General features: G+C 41.2%; 1 protein-coding gene and 1 long non-coding RNA gene across 3 annotated transcripts in view; both read left to right on the forward strand.

The window, feature by feature from the left end:
* Window positions 1–5,127, forward strand: part of txnrd2.2 (thioredoxin reductase 2, tandem duplicate 2) — a 31,242-nt gene extending 26,115 nt beyond the window's left edge. For both annotated transcript variants that reach the window (XM_032578555.1, XM_032578556.1), the window contains 3 exons: window positions 401–472; window positions 1,768–1,865; window positions 2,928–5,127. In XM_032578555.1, the coding sequence (XP_032434446.1) occupies window positions 401–472; window positions 1,768–1,865; window positions 2,928–3,051 (294 nt within the window). In that variant the 3' untranslated portion in view covers window positions 3,052–5,127. The remainder of the gene's footprint in view (window positions 1–400; window positions 473–1,767; window positions 1,866–2,927) is intronic.
* Window positions 5,128–9,735: 4,608 nt separating this feature from the next.
* LOC116729780 (uncharacterized) lies at window positions 9,736–13,232 on the forward strand. The gene is made up of 2 exons (XR_004341204.1): window positions 9,736–11,183; window positions 11,704–13,232. It is a non-coding gene; the product is annotated as an uncharacterized LOC116729780 (long non-coding RNA).
* The last annotated feature ends 274 nt before the right edge of the window (window positions 13,233–13,506 follow it).

Here is a 13,506-nt window from a genome sequence, read left to right on the forward strand (position 1 = left end):
CAACTTGTGTCGGCACGTTCGCTCGCAGAATCAAACTCTGTACATCTCAGAAAGGACTGACACACTGAATGGGCTGTTTACATTTTGGCAATTGAAGCTTTGCTGCTTGTTTTCTTTTTTTTTTTTTTCTCCATGGCAACACATCTTCATTTTCAGTTGGATGCTGATTTGTTTGAGTTGTGATCGTGATCCCTTTAAGTTTCTTTCTTTTTTTTTTTTACTATCAGCTTTTGGTTTTGTGAAATTTCACCAAATTCATCATAGCGACCCTCATGGGTTTACACAACACCAGCTGAAATCTCCCCAACTCTTTTTCTTTGACGCTCGGCTAGATGTTGTGAAGTCTCCGTGGAAGCGATTGTTGTCAGCTACTGAAAACGAAATGTTTATGTCTCTGTAGGTTTTCCACGCCTTCTACAAGCCACTAGAATTCACCGTCGCAGAGCGCGATGCCAGCCAGTGTTACGTAAAGGTAACCCCGGAAGGGCATCCCATCATCCTCAGGGTTCATTCATGATCTTTAGGTCTAAAAAAAAAAAGGATTGTTTCAACTCTGCATAAATATGAAAAAAAGAAAATAATAGCGTAGAGAAGAAAGTTTCTGTTACCAGTCTTTGCATCCCTCGAGTTAAATATATTGATATTGAGCGAGTTGAACCAAACAGATTACATGTCAGACTTTGTTTACCATTCAACAAAAGCAACTGCAAACTGATTCATGGACCGATGTTTGGAGATATATAGAGACAGTACTCGTTTCTAAACTCATGAGGAAAACAGCGGAGGAACGCTTCTTCCTGTTTTTTAGTTTTGAACGACTAACAGCTGGTATAAAAAGACCTGACCACAGTAAAAGCAAGTTGTGTAAATGTAAATTCAGCTGAATGTGTTTATATTAGTGCCGTCAATCAATTTAAAAAAATGTAATCAGATTAATCACTATGCCTAACTTTGTAATAACCACATTCCAACCTTTTTGTAGCCATACTCCGAAAATAAGGGAAACTTATTTCACTCAACACACATGCAAGTACGAGCAAACCTTTTTCAGGCGACCAGATGAGATATATTTTATTTAATATTTTTTGGGTGCCCCACACCTTTCTGATGCCGCCCTGGGCAACTGCCCATAAAGCCTATATCTAAAGCTGTCGCTTTATTCGCATTTTCAAAAACTGTTTGATTATCTCAACCCAAACATGTCTGAAGATTCTCAATTTTCCCTGTACTTAATATTCGGGAAGGTTTAAAGGAAGCGATTTTGTTTTGTTTTAGAAATGTTCCTCTCCATTGATTTCCCGTGGAACTGGTGCGATGAGGCGACAGCCGCTTGTCTTCATCCAGCCAACCGACCGCTGTAATTCGTGGATGTGGATTTTCGAGTTCGTGCACATAGACGTGCGCAACACGAGAAAGTTGAAAAATGCTCGACTTTTGTTGCTGTCTGGGAAAACTTTCACCTCTTGCTGTCGTTTGCCGCTGCCTTTGTGTCGAGTCTGTAATGCACTGCTGTGAACTAGGTAACGAGAGAGGCTTTTAAGTCAAAATAGTGGTTTGGTTCATCTGCGTTATGTAATATTAATGCATTAAAATTTTCTGATTAATCGCATGTGTCCACACGTTAGTTTATTTATTCAAAACATTGGGAAACCGACCAACAAACTTGGACATCTTGAGTCCGTAGAAGCATGTAATTGTTCTTTGTAGTAACTGCGTCTGCATTAGCTAGCATTGGGCTAATCCTGCTGTTTTTCTTTTTATCTTCAGGTTATATGTGAGAGGGGAGGCGACCAGAAGATTCTGGGTCTGCATCTCACTGGTCCGAATGCTGGAGAGGTCATACAGGGATTCTCTATGAGCTTGCAGTAAGTTCAGAATAATCCCGGGTTACATTTGTGTTTAACGTTCACTATGGACCATAAAACAAATACTGGCTTTTGGAATAAGAGGTGTTGTTTCGAGGGGAATGAACAGTTATTTTGCAAACAGAAAAAAGATTTCACACAGTTTAACAAAGTGGTGTCGGAGTCCCACAAGGTTCACTGTTGGGACCTGAACTTTTACATTTATATACTCACATTTGAATTTGAATGATTGAGTTAATTAAAAGTTGTGTTGATTGCAAAGGACACGTTTTTTTCCCTTTGGGGAATAACTTAAATATACTAACAAAAATTGGCGAAAGAAATTGTTAAATTCAAGAGCTTTGATAAGCTATGGACTAAATCTAAATCTTTGTAATGAAAAATGATTATTTTATTACCATGGTAATAAACATAAATACTAAATAATTGTACATCCTTCTAAGTGATGTCTTGTTTTAAATGTTAATGTTTATGCTGTATTTAAAGGTCCTTTGTTTTTATTACTAAGGAACTTTTATTATTGCCTTTGTCTATATTTTTATTAACTATTTTATTATTTATAGCACTATGAGAATTCTATAAATGTAAAATACATTAATGAAACTTCTTATAAGTTAATTAAATAATTATTTTTCTGTTATTTGGTAATAAAAAACATAATCTGAGAAAACACATTCTGACATTATAAACATTTTATAAATTGTTATTTGAGAAACATGATGATTAGGCAGTTATTTGGTTCTGGATTTGTTTTGTGAAAATAATTAATATTCCCGATTTGCCATATTTTCTAATAATATAAAAGAGAATTATTAATTTTTTTATTTTGTTCTGATGGAATTTTTTATTTTTATTTTTTCAAACTTTGACCAAGTTTGAATTTGGGGTGTTAATACTAATATATGTAATGTATTGAAATGTCTGAATAATCAAACCTATGTAGAATCCGGCTCCTTTCTCTGCATTTCAGACTATTTGTTGTCACGGATCTGTTGGATTTCATCAGCTTTTATTCTGAATAAAATCTGGCATTAATAACTGTATTCGTGTGCCGCCTCTTAGGTGTGGAGCCACGTATCCTCACCTGCTGCAGACCGTAGGAATCCACCCCACCTGTGCTGAGGAGGTGGTCAAGATCCACATCACAAAGCGTTCTGGTTTGGACCCAACGGTCACCGGCTGCTGAGGTTAGGCCCCTCGGTTTCTGAACACAGCGAGCACACGGGGCCCCTGTAGTGGGGGCTTGAAGGGGGGGCTCTTATAGGGGTTTTCCCAGTTTCACTTTACCTACCGGGACTGGTTACTGCAGCTCCTCCACTGGAAGGTCTCGTCACAAACCACCAATTCGGGTTATCATTGTTCGCTAATGCCATTTGTTAACCAGGTCTGTTATTAACCTGTACACATAGATGTGTGCCTTGAAAGAACATAAGGTAATGAGAAAGAGAGAGAGGGCGAGAGGGCCCTGGTGTGGAATGAGCTGCTTTTAAATAACCCGGCTCATCAATCAGGAGGGAAATGCACATTTAGGATTTTTGCAGAGAATTCACAAGAAGCGGGCCTGAATTTTCTTCTGAATATACATTCTGCAAATATTGTTGTTTCTCCGGCTGTACTTCCTGTCCATTAGTCTTCGAGGTGACACATACCATACGGCCCCCCAGCCCCCAAAACGTGACACTGATGGATGGCCCCAGGGCCGTCGCCGCAGCGACACCGCTCCATTTCCCATGGACGCAAATAGTCAGCAGGGCTGCTGTCAGTCAGCCTGCAGAGGCCTGGACTGAGGAGTTTACCCTCAGTCCAGGGTAAAGTTCTCCATCCACAGGCAGGGACAAATATACTAATAGGCTTTGTCAAAAAGCTGCACGAATGCAAAATCCAAGACTTACACAGCTCCATTTCATTTTACTTCAGCTGTTCTACCCGAACTCACCCACAGGCGGCGCTGTTTCCCTCCTGTTTCTGTAATGCATTCTGAGCCGACAGTGGAAGACGGGATGAAGCAGTCACTGTATAAAACATGAACCCGAGTGCATTCAGGTTGCACATTTAATCCCTTTAATCCCCATTAGAGATGCGTGCCTCCAGTAGTCTGACTTTATTGGTGCCAAGCTGATAAGGGTTATCGGTTGTATATTTACACGGATGGCAGGTTGGCCCTCGAGAGTCATCACCCCTGAAGATAAGGCGACTTGTTTATATCAATAAAGCATTAACTGAGCCCCGCGTCCGCCAAAGACCGTTCATCCTGCCGCCTGCGTCGGACATCTTGGCTTCGTTAAAGTCGACGGGGAGAAGAGGACGGGGCAGAACTCGAAGAACCGGCGAGTACGTCGGAGTTTGTTTTTATTTGAAGTTTAATCTGCCCCGTCTGATTAATGATTCCGATGAAGGGAGTGACAGACCGTCAGGAGATGTGGGGGGGGGCGAGAGGAAAAAATGAGAGCAGGAAAGCTACCAGGTTTGTTTGAGAGAGAGAGAGAGCCGAGTACCAGCCCCGGTTGGGGAGGGAAAGAGGGGGGATTCCTGTGTGCTCTGTTCAGGGCCGAGGTGCTGACTGAAGGACCCTGACCTCCGCTCAGCAGGAACAGCTTGACTCTATCACTCGGAGCACAGAGGGCTCATGTGGTGTAGCAGAGCACAGCAGGGGCCTGGGTGGAGGGGAGGAGATGAACAGAGGGGGGGGGGCAGCATGGGCCAGGGAGCAGACCAAACCAACCAACACAATACCGAGTTGTGCCCTGGGTTACTTAGTCTATGTTCCTGTGCTTAACGAGCCACTTCAGGGGGCCGCCAAGGTGGGCCCGAGGCAGCGCAAAGGAAGTCATTGAGACTATCAGCCAAACTGTAATATCTGTTTGTTTTTACCCTTCACTTCCCCTTTAACCAGGTCCCGTCGTCTCTCCTATTTACTGCTCTTTCCAGCCGTTAACGCACACAAAAAGACTTATTTCTTTTAACTTTACTGAGCTATGTCACTGTTTGGTATTGATATTGAGGTCAAATACTTGCCCTCAAATCTTCAGCTGTGCGAGTGGGGGTCAGGGCTCAACTTTCAGGTCGGCCAGCTAATGATGACCTGCACTCAAAACCAGAACCTGGGGAGTGCAGGCCTGATGTCACCTGGCCACAAACTAGCTGTAAATAAACAGAGAAATGTCATTTTACAATAAAGCTTTGTGATCTGTTATTTATATGTAAAATGATAACACGCTCAGATAGCCGTGTCGATAATAAAGAAAGTGATTCAAAGTCTGAAGGTGCTGCTGTTCCAACATGAGTATATGATAAAAATAAAACAAAACCATTTGTAAAGGAAAGACAAAGTGAAAGGCACTTTAAAAATACCCATCAAATATTGAGAAAGATGCTTGCATGCCAATTATTTGTAATGCTTAGGTTAGCATTAACTGCTAATCTTGCTTCGTCCAAAAAAGGGGGAACTGTGTGAGTGTTACTTCTATTCAGAAGCAGCCATTTTGTTTTTAATGCCCAGACTTTTATCATTTCTTAAAAAAATGTTTTGTCCTTTAGAGTAAGCTAAGAATTCTCATTTCCTTCAATCACAGATTTCATGCTAAGCTAAAGAGACATTTTTGTTGTTACCTTGATAACAATTTGCTCCAAATATTTACACCTAATCAGTCATTGTGATTCTTCACTATTTCGTACTTCTGCAGGTTACAGAAAATACCTGAGCAGGTAAAACCAATCTGTAAAACACATGAAATGTATGAAACCTTTAACCGTAGTTAAAAATGAAGCTAAATATTCTGAACTGATCACAGATTTATTTTAGAAGTTTTAATTTGTAAATCTTTTTATATGTTTGGGTATCTGACACACGAGGGCAACCAGGGTAAAGTTCACACAATAACAGTTCATTTTATCCAGGCTAAATAGGAATGACAACCACAAGTGGAAATCGATTATATTATATTTTCCAACTCTACTACATAATGAAATTAATCATGAGATTTATGCATTTTTATATATTTTTTTCCTTTATCAACACAATTTATCTGTAACTGAAAAAGAGCTACACTGGTATTAAGCTTATATGTATATAATGAAAGTACATGAGTAAAAATGGTGAAGCTTGAATTCCAATTGTCAAATAAGTGAATTGATATGCAATTATTATATGCAGAAACTTGTGCAGTTTATTTGCTTGGCTTTGCTAAATTTCGTCTTTCAGATGAGGAAGGAGTAAAAGAAAAACCTGAATTTACACTCTGGGCCAAAATGACTCAAATCATAATGACGCTTAATACGATGCTACGTTTTGTTATGTAAGATAAGATTATACATGTGGCTAAACGTGTAGGCCATCTGAACCCAGAGCAGTTCACTGAAATACATAATTATGCTGTGTTTGATCAAGAAAATGTTTTTTATTGAGTAAAAAAAAAGAAACGTTTCACAGCTGTGGACAAAAACACCCCAGTCTAAATGATAAGAATGTATATATTGTGTTGCACAGTGTGTGACGGCGGACATCATGCTGCACATTTCCACCCCAGCTGATGCGGCGGTTCATCTGCGACGTTTTGATGGCAAACCCCCGTCAGAGTCGACGGTCACTCTTTGACCCCCGGGTTGTCTCCGCTGACAGCCGGCCCTGCAGTGCGGCCCCGTCACTCAGCTCCGGGCACCAACAATAGCAAAAATTCCAGCGTGTTTGTTTGGTTAAGGAGAGAGCTCTCTGAAACCCCTGAACCTCCTCGAGATCCACGGCAGCCTCACTCACCCTGCGCGCCAAGCCGGTGTCGGTCCCGCTCAAGAAAGACGGTGGGAGGAAAGTTCAGCCGCTCTCTCAAGAATGCTCGGCCCCCCGATTGGCAAATTGTGCGTCCTGTGTTACTCCACAATGGAGCAAACGGGTTAAATCTACCTTGAAATGCACTTAGCAGAACATGTCAACATGTCAGGGTGCGCTCTGCTCTACGCCCCGTCTTAATCCAGCCCATTGAACGCTGACAGTTGTCTGTGAGTCAGATATTCATGGGGTCTTTGTCACTTTAGCTCTTGAGCTCCAGCAGACCTGCTTCAGAGGGGTGGGGGGGGAGCAAAACTCAGGTAACATGTTAAAACACACTTGCTAGTCGCAATGCGCCGCAAGTCACAGCTGAGGCATTGGGATGTGGAGAAACTGACCCAAACCTTGTGTAAACATGTGTTAAACGTGAGGGAGAGGATAAACCAGAGCAAGGATTACTGGTTGAGAGACGAATGTGGCGCGGTTGTGGCCGCTGTTGTTGCTCTGGCGGTATCTGGCTCAGGAGCCGTCATCCTGAGCTGCCTGCAGGGTGTGGATGGAGTGCAGTAGCGGCAAACAGGATCTTCTGGGAACTTTGTGTCTAAGAAGAAGGTGCTCGGTTGGATTTACCTACAGATTTCAGTCAAGTAGTGTGCAAAGAGGTCTCTTTGACTAAAGTGTCTGGATTCTCATCAGGACTCTTGACAGCGATCCATCAAAGCAATGGGTTTAAAGGAGAGCACTTTGTATAATTTTGTAGCACAGTCAAGTAACTATGCTGCCTTCAGTTTTTATAAAAATGCTGTCTGTTAAATATGACTTGACGTTGGGCCTGTGTCTCTTCAAAAACTCCTGCTATTTTTGAAACTTCACCTCCTGGAAGTCATCACAACATTGTTCCTCTATTAACCCTTTAACGACGTTTTTATCAGTGTTTCACTGAGAAGTAGCTCCTATAATGAGCTCAGCAGAGGCGCAGTTTCATCAGGTGTTTGCTAATTGCTGCTGGCTAGTCTGAAGGAGCTGAGTGGGGGAGCTTGAGAGCTTGGAAAACATCTCAAAGGCCGTCATAGGCCAACCAAGCATTTTGCACAGCTGAATGGTTGCCACGGGAGATTCAAGGATTTCTTAAACATGCATGAGGAAAAAAATCAAAGCAACACTCCAGGTATGTTTTTGATGAGTTAATAACACTCAATGTAAAGCTCAAACAAATTTATTTTACATAATTCTGCCCCTTTTTTAATGTTTTATTGGCTCTAGTGGCCTTTATATGCAGTGGTGGAGAAAGTACTCAAAAAATGTACTTAAGTAAAAGTACAAATACACAGGCAAAAATGTACTCAAGTAAAAGTCAAAGTACCACATTAACATTTTACTTAAGTAAAAGTAAAAAAGTACTGGCTTTTAAAAATACTTAAGTATTAAAAGTAAAAGTACTTGCTGAATACATAACCTAATCGCTAATATCATTAAGTGTGCCGATAGTATTTAATTTGAATACATCATAAATGTGCCATTTTAATAAACAATGTCACAGATTAAACATGTTCTTATTGTGTTTATTCTCTGTAAGAGTTTAGACTTAGATATGTGATTCTATGCATCATAATTTCAGGGATGGAAACATCTTATTTCCTGTCCTAACGTAGCATGAACTTCATTAGTGACATTTATTTAAAAAGAAATCCAACTGAAAGGGGATGGAACGAAGGTGTGGGGGGGAAGACATGCAATCGAGGAGCCACGTAGCAGAGTTGTAGTCAAGACCACTGAACACGAGACCAAGACCAGCGCCCTGCGCTACATGACACAATAAAATGAAGTGCACCTATCAAAATTGGTTCTCAGATTGATCTGAAAGATCCACATTTCCATAAAAACACCTAGATATAAATACTTAGAGCTGAAATATATTTAACCAGCATCAATTACAACTCATTTCATTCTGTTTTGCTTTCATCGCTGTGCTACAATCCGCAGAGGTCGCCTGCCATCCCTATTGAAATAACGCCCTGGGCGGTTGCCCATATTGCCCATGTCAGAAACCACAACTGTCTGCACCATTAAACCATGAAACATAGCAATTAACTGTAATTGCTATGTTACAGTTACAGTTGTAATTGTAACATTACAACAACACTATGAACACTGTCCAACGGCGCAACAAGCAGAAGGAGCACCATGACTGTTCTCATCCTCCCTCCCACTGCATGTTTGCCACCATGACAGGAGACAAAATCAATCAATGAGCATGCTCTGTGTTCATACGTTCAACTTTTACTTATTCGGCAATTAAATAAATGTGTGTGTGTGTGTGTATATATATATATATATATATATATATATATATATATATATATATATATATATAGCTATATATAGCTATTGCAGTGTATACAAGAACAAAGAACGGCTCTCAGTGAGGCTTCAGTCCCATCAACCTTAGTAAAGATCCGTCCAGAAGAATCGGATCGTTCCTGAATCCACACAATAATTCAGCGCATGAGTGACAACTTTTTTTCATGGCAGATGCAACATGTGTCTCAGTACAGCTAGCTTTGCTAGCATCACGTCCACAGATCTTACCTTTCTTTAAGCTTTCCTTCCAAGTGACACTAAAAGTTGGACAAAATCCCACCGTCTGTGAAAGCGAAGCGCTGCTGGTTTTACATGTCGTCATATCTTATGATTTATGCAGCTATTATCGATTAGTTAGACGTCTTCTCCCGCTCAGAGGAAACCACTGCGCATGTCTGGAGCTCCGCGTGCTAGTAAAGGGGGAGGCGATGGGTGACAACAGACACTAAGTCACGTTATTGCTTGGATTTTACGGCGCCACCTTAAAGTCCCTGAACTTCATATTTTAACGGACAAAAAGAGAGCATTGCGACTTGGATGTAACGAGTAACGCGACACTTTTGTAGAAATGTAGTGAAGTAGAAAGTACAGATACTTACTGTAAAATGTAGTGGAGTAAAAGTAGAAAGTACCCATTATTAAATCTACTTAAGTAAAGTACAGATACATGAAAATTGTACTTAAGTACAGTAACGAAGTACTTGTACTTCGTTACTTCCCACCACTGTTTATATGATAGTGAATTGACAGAAAAGTGGGTAATGAGAGAAAGGGGAAGACAAAGGTAATCAAAGCCAGGAATCGAACCTGCGACGGCCGCGTTCAGGACCAAGGCCTCCATAGGTGGGTTGTGCTTAACCCCTGCGCCGCCACAGCACCCATTCTGCCACCTTTCTAAAACAAAACGAAGGTTCTTCCTGATGTTTAGAATACAGTTTCACACACTGCCAAGAGCATTTTCCTCCCGTCTGCTGTGCCAACACAATCTGCATGCTGTATACTCCCAGTCGGGAATGTCAAGGTTGTCTCATTTCTTTCCCTTGCCCTGACATCAGCAGGTCTCTTTATGAAACAAATGTTGCCTCTGCAAAACTCCCATTGACCGTTCGTTTCCTCTATTGACGTATTTGGATGAGAAGGTAGTGATAAAGGAAGAGGCCAGCTTCTGTCAAGGTGAGGATGCTTTTTTCTTTTATTTTCTTTTTTGGTAGTCCAGCAGAGGTGAGGGCCTGTGAAATGAGCTTATCTGACCCCTGATAAGAACAGGATACCCTCAGGAATGGCCTAAATTCAATACATATGGCTTGCCCTGGGATGCAGTTGTTTGGAAAGGAGAATTACTGTAGAAGCAAACGGTCTTACATAGAAGACCATGGTATCTATCTCTAGGCGAGTAAAATGTTTGCTTTATGTTCCTGTAATCCCCCAAAAAAGTCATCTAGAGAATGATTCCAATCAGCAACCTCAGCTCCTAAATCATTTAGTCAGGTCTTCTGCCACACAGGAAGCCGTCTTATTACCTCTGGAAGCAGCACAAAGATTTACTGAGCTCATGTTTGATGACAGCACACAACAAAGGAGCCATACTTGTGTGTATGTGGGGGTGTGCGTGCGGGTGTGCTTGTGTGCCAAATCGTGTCGGTTTAAACCTGAGCTGTTTGCATGCAAAAACAAATCACTTTCGCATTCTCTTAATGTCTGGATCCAAACAGGACGCGTCACGTCTTGTTCTCTTTATTTGGACTCAAACAACCTCTTAGTCACCGTCTGCTGCATCGGATACAGTTTCCTTCCCTACATCAGTCGTCATGTCAATTTAATTGCCAAATTGATTTGTTGTTGACTACTGAACCAGCCCTGAGATGAGCAATAGGGCCCCAAGTGGACAAGCTGGTCTGGTTGGGCTTCAGTCAGAAAATCAAAACTAAAGAACAATGTCATTGACAAAAGGAAAGGAGGTGGATTAGTGGTGCTTTCCAACAGCTGATGTCGTCCAGGACATGATACAGTGGAAAATTGTCTGCTGCCTGAAAATTGAGCTGTTAGCATCTCATGACAGTCAACAGATAGCAACGCCCCTCAATCAAAGTCATTGCAGGACCGACCACTACCGAAAATCCTTGGCACCCACATCATCATTGTCCACAATGACGATCTGAAGATGACAGAAAGCAAGGAGAGCACTAAACAGAAGTGTAAGTATGATTAATAAATCAGCACCAACAGTGAAACTTGATGTTCCCAGATTCTCTTCATTTGACTGGACTTAAGCGAGAATGGGAAATTTTCAAATCCTGAATGATCGAAGCAGGTAGAGTCAAATTGTACCGAATCTGGTTTTGCTGGCGTTTTGCTGTACTAGCAGCAAAAGGTGGTATTACATAAAATTCCAACCACAAATCCTTCTCTAGTGGAAATGTTCAATAGATATGAACACTTATGCAGGACAATAAATTCTGCTGACTTTGGTAGACCCCTTTTTATATAATATATTTTACTGTTAATGAATTGTCCTAAACTAAAAACATATAAAATGAACATTTCTGAAACTGTATTGATAATACATCTTGAAGCTAAATCTTAAAAACCCAGTGCTACATTAGCCTAAGCAGCCCAGAGAGGACATATTTCCACTCTGATTTGAAGTTGGCACAATTTTGAAGCTAATCCGTTTTACAAGCTGCTGCCTAACAAACTGCTTTTTGCTTCCGACAGAATTTGCCGAACACCAGCAGAGCCGAGAAATCATCAGCACCGAGCTGACGGCTTCCCTCCGACAGGGTCCGCTTCAGGGCTCTGGTGTTATCAGTCTGAGTCACTTCACATAAATCAAAGTGCCTTCCACTGCCGTGACTGCTTCTCCCATCTGCAGCCAGCACATCTGGCTGCAGATGGGAGAAACTGCTTCGGCCGGAGCTGCGCACAAATCACAACTCTCGTGGAATGTCATGTCCACGCCGCAGCCAGCCTTCTGCGAGGACAAGACGCAGACGGGTCGAGTAGCGGAGACAGACTGCACGTCAACCTTGCCTTGTGGCTTCTGTCTGACAGATTCTGTCTTCCCTGTTTAGCTAATAAAAGCGGCGGGTGGCTTGAATCAGACTCTCACATAAACACTGAACTCAATTGTGGATGTGCTGTGTAAGCTGTGCTTCAGAAGCACGTACTTATGGCTGACTGGGTTTATTTTTTTTGCCGCTTATCTGAAGAGAGACACTGGTCTGTATTTGCATGAGACGGTGTGTGGCTGTACCATGTGTGGTCAAGCTGGAGAGAATGACAATCCCTCTGGACCATTTAGATTTCAAACTCTCATGTGCAGCATCGACTTGTGTCCACACTGTCACCTTGAACGTTCGCTGAACATCAAAATAAAACACCTTTAACTTTCCAACGGACCTTGTCTGCGAACGTTCAGCCAACATCTGGCCAACGTCCAGCCAGTGTTCACTGTTGATGTTTCATTTTGCCCTTTGCCGAATGTTGTCTGCAGTCGTTGAAAGTTTGCAGACAACACTTTGCCGAACGTCATATTGGCCTGGATTAATGACATTGAAGACTATGAAGGCAAATGTATTGATAGAAAAATAACACTTTATTCTACTATACATGAATGTACATAGGAGATATCATCAGTAAAACGTTCATCCGAAAAATACTGCTTAAGAGTATCAATTTTAATGCAGTAGGTTTTGGAATAAAGAATGCATAAAAATAATGATAAGAGGAAGAAGAAGAAGAAATAACTGAGAAAATGTCAGCATTTTAAAACATCCATTACTTAGATAAATACCATATGATATTTCCAAAACCTTAATGCTGTGACGATACATACGTTTACTGTTGGCTGATCTAAAATTATTTTTTTAAATTGGCAAGAAATAAAGAAAATCATTCTTATCTACCAATCTGGAAAGAGCTACAGAGCTATTTTTGAAGTTTGGGGGATCCAACAAACCACATTAAGCCAACAAGTGGCTAAAACAGGAACAGTGGAGAAAGATGTGGCAGGTGTCTGAACCACCAAAATTATTCCAAAAATTTATCTTTTTCTAATAATGAAACTCGTTTGATGATCCAAAACGTTTAAGTCTGACAAAAAGATCAAAACAGAGGAAACGTGTAAGGGGGCAAATAACTTTTTCAAGTCAGATTGCATAGAGATTTTTGAGGATTACATTGTATTTAGTTCCATCTCTGTCCATCTTCCTTCCCTGCTGAATAAAGGCATCCCTACACAATGACACTGGTACTTGCATTAATGTTACCCCTTAAACACTATAAAATAAAGACAATTAAATCTTGAATATACATGGGATGCATTCACAAGCACTGTTTCTGCTGCTTAACAGTAAGGTTAGAGATAATGTTTCTGCTTGTGCTACTCATTTTTGTGGACAGGACCTTGAGAAACGGCTCTGTCTTTAAAAATGGGGAGTTTCAAAAAGAACTGATGAGAACATTAAGCCAGACACGGGTTGCCTCCCTGCTTTCACTGCACAAAGGGAGGACGGTTCG

This window comes from Xiphophorus hellerii, chromosome 12 (genome assembly GCF_003331165.1).
Source record: "Xiphophorus hellerii strain 12219 chromosome 12, Xiphophorus_hellerii-4.1, whole genome shotgun sequence".
Taxonomy (NCBI): Eukaryota; Metazoa; Chordata; class Actinopteri; order Cyprinodontiformes; family Poeciliidae; genus Xiphophorus; species Xiphophorus hellerii.